The sequence below is a fragment of the Melitaea cinxia genome, chromosome 13 (genome assembly GCF_905220565.1).
Source record: "Melitaea cinxia chromosome 13, ilMelCinx1.1, whole genome shotgun sequence".
In the NCBI taxonomy this organism is placed as follows: domain Eukaryota; kingdom Metazoa; phylum Arthropoda; class Insecta; order Lepidoptera; family Nymphalidae; genus Melitaea; species Melitaea cinxia.
Genome location: NC_059406.1, coordinates 4,776,689 through 4,778,840, shown reverse-complemented (window position 1 = coordinate 4,778,840; position 2,152 = coordinate 4,776,689). Strand labels below are relative to the sequence as shown.

At 43.4% G+C, this 2,152-nt stretch overlaps 1 protein-coding gene across 1 annotated transcript; it reads left to right on the top strand.

Moving 5' to 3' along the window:
* The first annotated feature begins 956 nt into the window (after positions 1-956).
* LOC123659262 (forkhead box protein A1-A) lies at positions 957-1,916 on the top strand. The gene has a single exon (XM_045594511.1). It carries the CDS (start codon positions 957-959, stop codon positions 1,914-1,916), a length of 960 nt encoding a protein of 319 aa, XP_045450467.1.
* The last annotated feature ends 236 nt before the right edge of the window (positions 1,917-2,152 follow it).

Sequence of the window (2,152 nt, the reverse complement as noted above, 5' to 3'; positions counted from 1 at the left end):
TGTGAAACTGTTGCACATTGTTCTATCCTTATCCCTCCTGTGTCGAATGACGTATTTTTATATGTGCGTCTCGCTCACCCGCACCTCCTGAGAAGTAATGTGTTATTGCTTGTTGTGATATCTCCAAAATAACAGGGAAGTACTCGCTACGAATTTGTCATTTGTAACGGTTTTAAAAGGACCGACAGCAGGCGAATGAAGTAACTCAATTGTTATAAAAATAGTTTTTTTTTTAAAGTTTTGAAATTACTTTGCGTATTTATTGCATAACTTTCGCAATACCCATGATTTAAAACTAAACTAATAATTAGACATTTTATCTAATTATTTTTTTCTGAAAATATGTATTTTTTTGTACAGCTATGAGTTATCATTTGTTTTTAATTTAAATTTAGTTAAATTGGGAAACTTATTTACTAAATTAACAAAATATGAGGTTTCCATAAAGATTTTCATTCCATAAATGGGTGATTTATGGGATGAAATTATTATTACTTAAACGACAAAGGGTTTACTTACTACATATTTTCTAATCTACGTACCTATTATATCTACCAACCAAAATTCATCGAAGTTACTGCGGTGCTTTAAATGTTTAACAACAAAACAAACTAAATACAGATTAATAATATTTGTTAAGAGTGACACACAACTACAATGAAAAAAAATCTCACTACATAATTATTTTCATTACCTTATTATATTCCCTTTGTATAATTTTTACGACCTTAACCGATCATAAATCACTGTTTATTTGCGATCTGTACGGGAGCCTCAAGGCAGGGCGCGTGGAGTCGCAAAGCCGTCGGAGTGGGGCGTCGCTAAACAAAAACACATATACAAGGAGCGGGCGAGCGGTGATTGGCCGGCGACGGAGCGGCCCCCGAACGAGCGCCTCTGCCGCCCGCCGCCAGCTCAGGCCCGGACGCATTCGCGCACCGACCGTCACCGCGAACATGTGCAGCGGAGCCGACGGAGGCTCCTGGCCGCTGGCCAAAGACGCGCCCGCCGTCACCGCCGCCGCGATAGATCACTACCGACTCCAACTTTACAACTACGCCGTCGCTGAGCGTTTCCGTTTGTATTCGCCGGTTGCACCGTGCTATGGACCGTATGCTCCACGCCTCGCGCTTTCCATGTCGCTGCTTCAACAGCGAGCGCTGCAGCCCGAAGAACCAAAACCTCAGCACAGTTATATTGGTCTCATTGCGATGGCAATCCTCAGCTCGCCGGAACGTAAACTTGTCCTTTCTGACATCTATCAGCATATTCTTGACAACTATCCCTATTTTAGAACGCGTGGTCCCGGCTGGAGAAATTCTATTCGACATAACTTGTCGCTTAATGATTGCTTCGTTAAAGCAGGGAGGTCGGCCAATGGAAAAGGACATTATTGGGCGATTCATCCCGCAAATGTCGAAGACTTCAGAAAAGGGGATTTTAGAAGACGTAAAGCTCAGAGAAAAGTGCGAAAACATATGGGATTAGCCGTGGACGATGACGGTGAGGATTCTCCGTCGCCTCCGCCTCATTCTCCACCACCGACAGCTTTGCCTATGCCTTTTTGGGGCAGCGGAAGAGTACCAGCAGGCACACAAGCCCGTAAGCGGCAATTTGATGTTGCATCACTACTTGCGCCTGACGATGCACCAGAGAAACGCGAGCGAAGAGATAGTAGTGGAGAAGATGAGATTGAAGAAGATATAGATGTAGTAGCAAGTGATCAGGAAGAAATGCGATCGAATGATGAAGAAAGTCGGGTGCCATTGACGCCAGCAGCGCATTACCCGCTGCTCGGTGGCTGGTGGCCGGCGCTCAACCCCACGCTCCTCCAGCAGTTGCGTCGGCACGCTGCACCACCTCACTCTCCAGCGCCCCCCAGCCCTCCGGATCAACAACGCCCACCGGATACTTAAGTAAATTTAGGGAAATTGGCGAATAGTCGTTCTATGTACATATGTGAAAAGTGAATACCCAGTATTATTAGAACATGATATAGTGAATTTAATTAGTTTATTTTTCCATCTTCTTTTCCTAATACTACTTTCTATTTTTTTTCCTAAACCATTTTGTTAAAAATCTTTCAAATTTTATATTTATTTTGCGCGCGTTGAACTCTTTATTGGTGAAACCGTATTAATTATACCGCTAT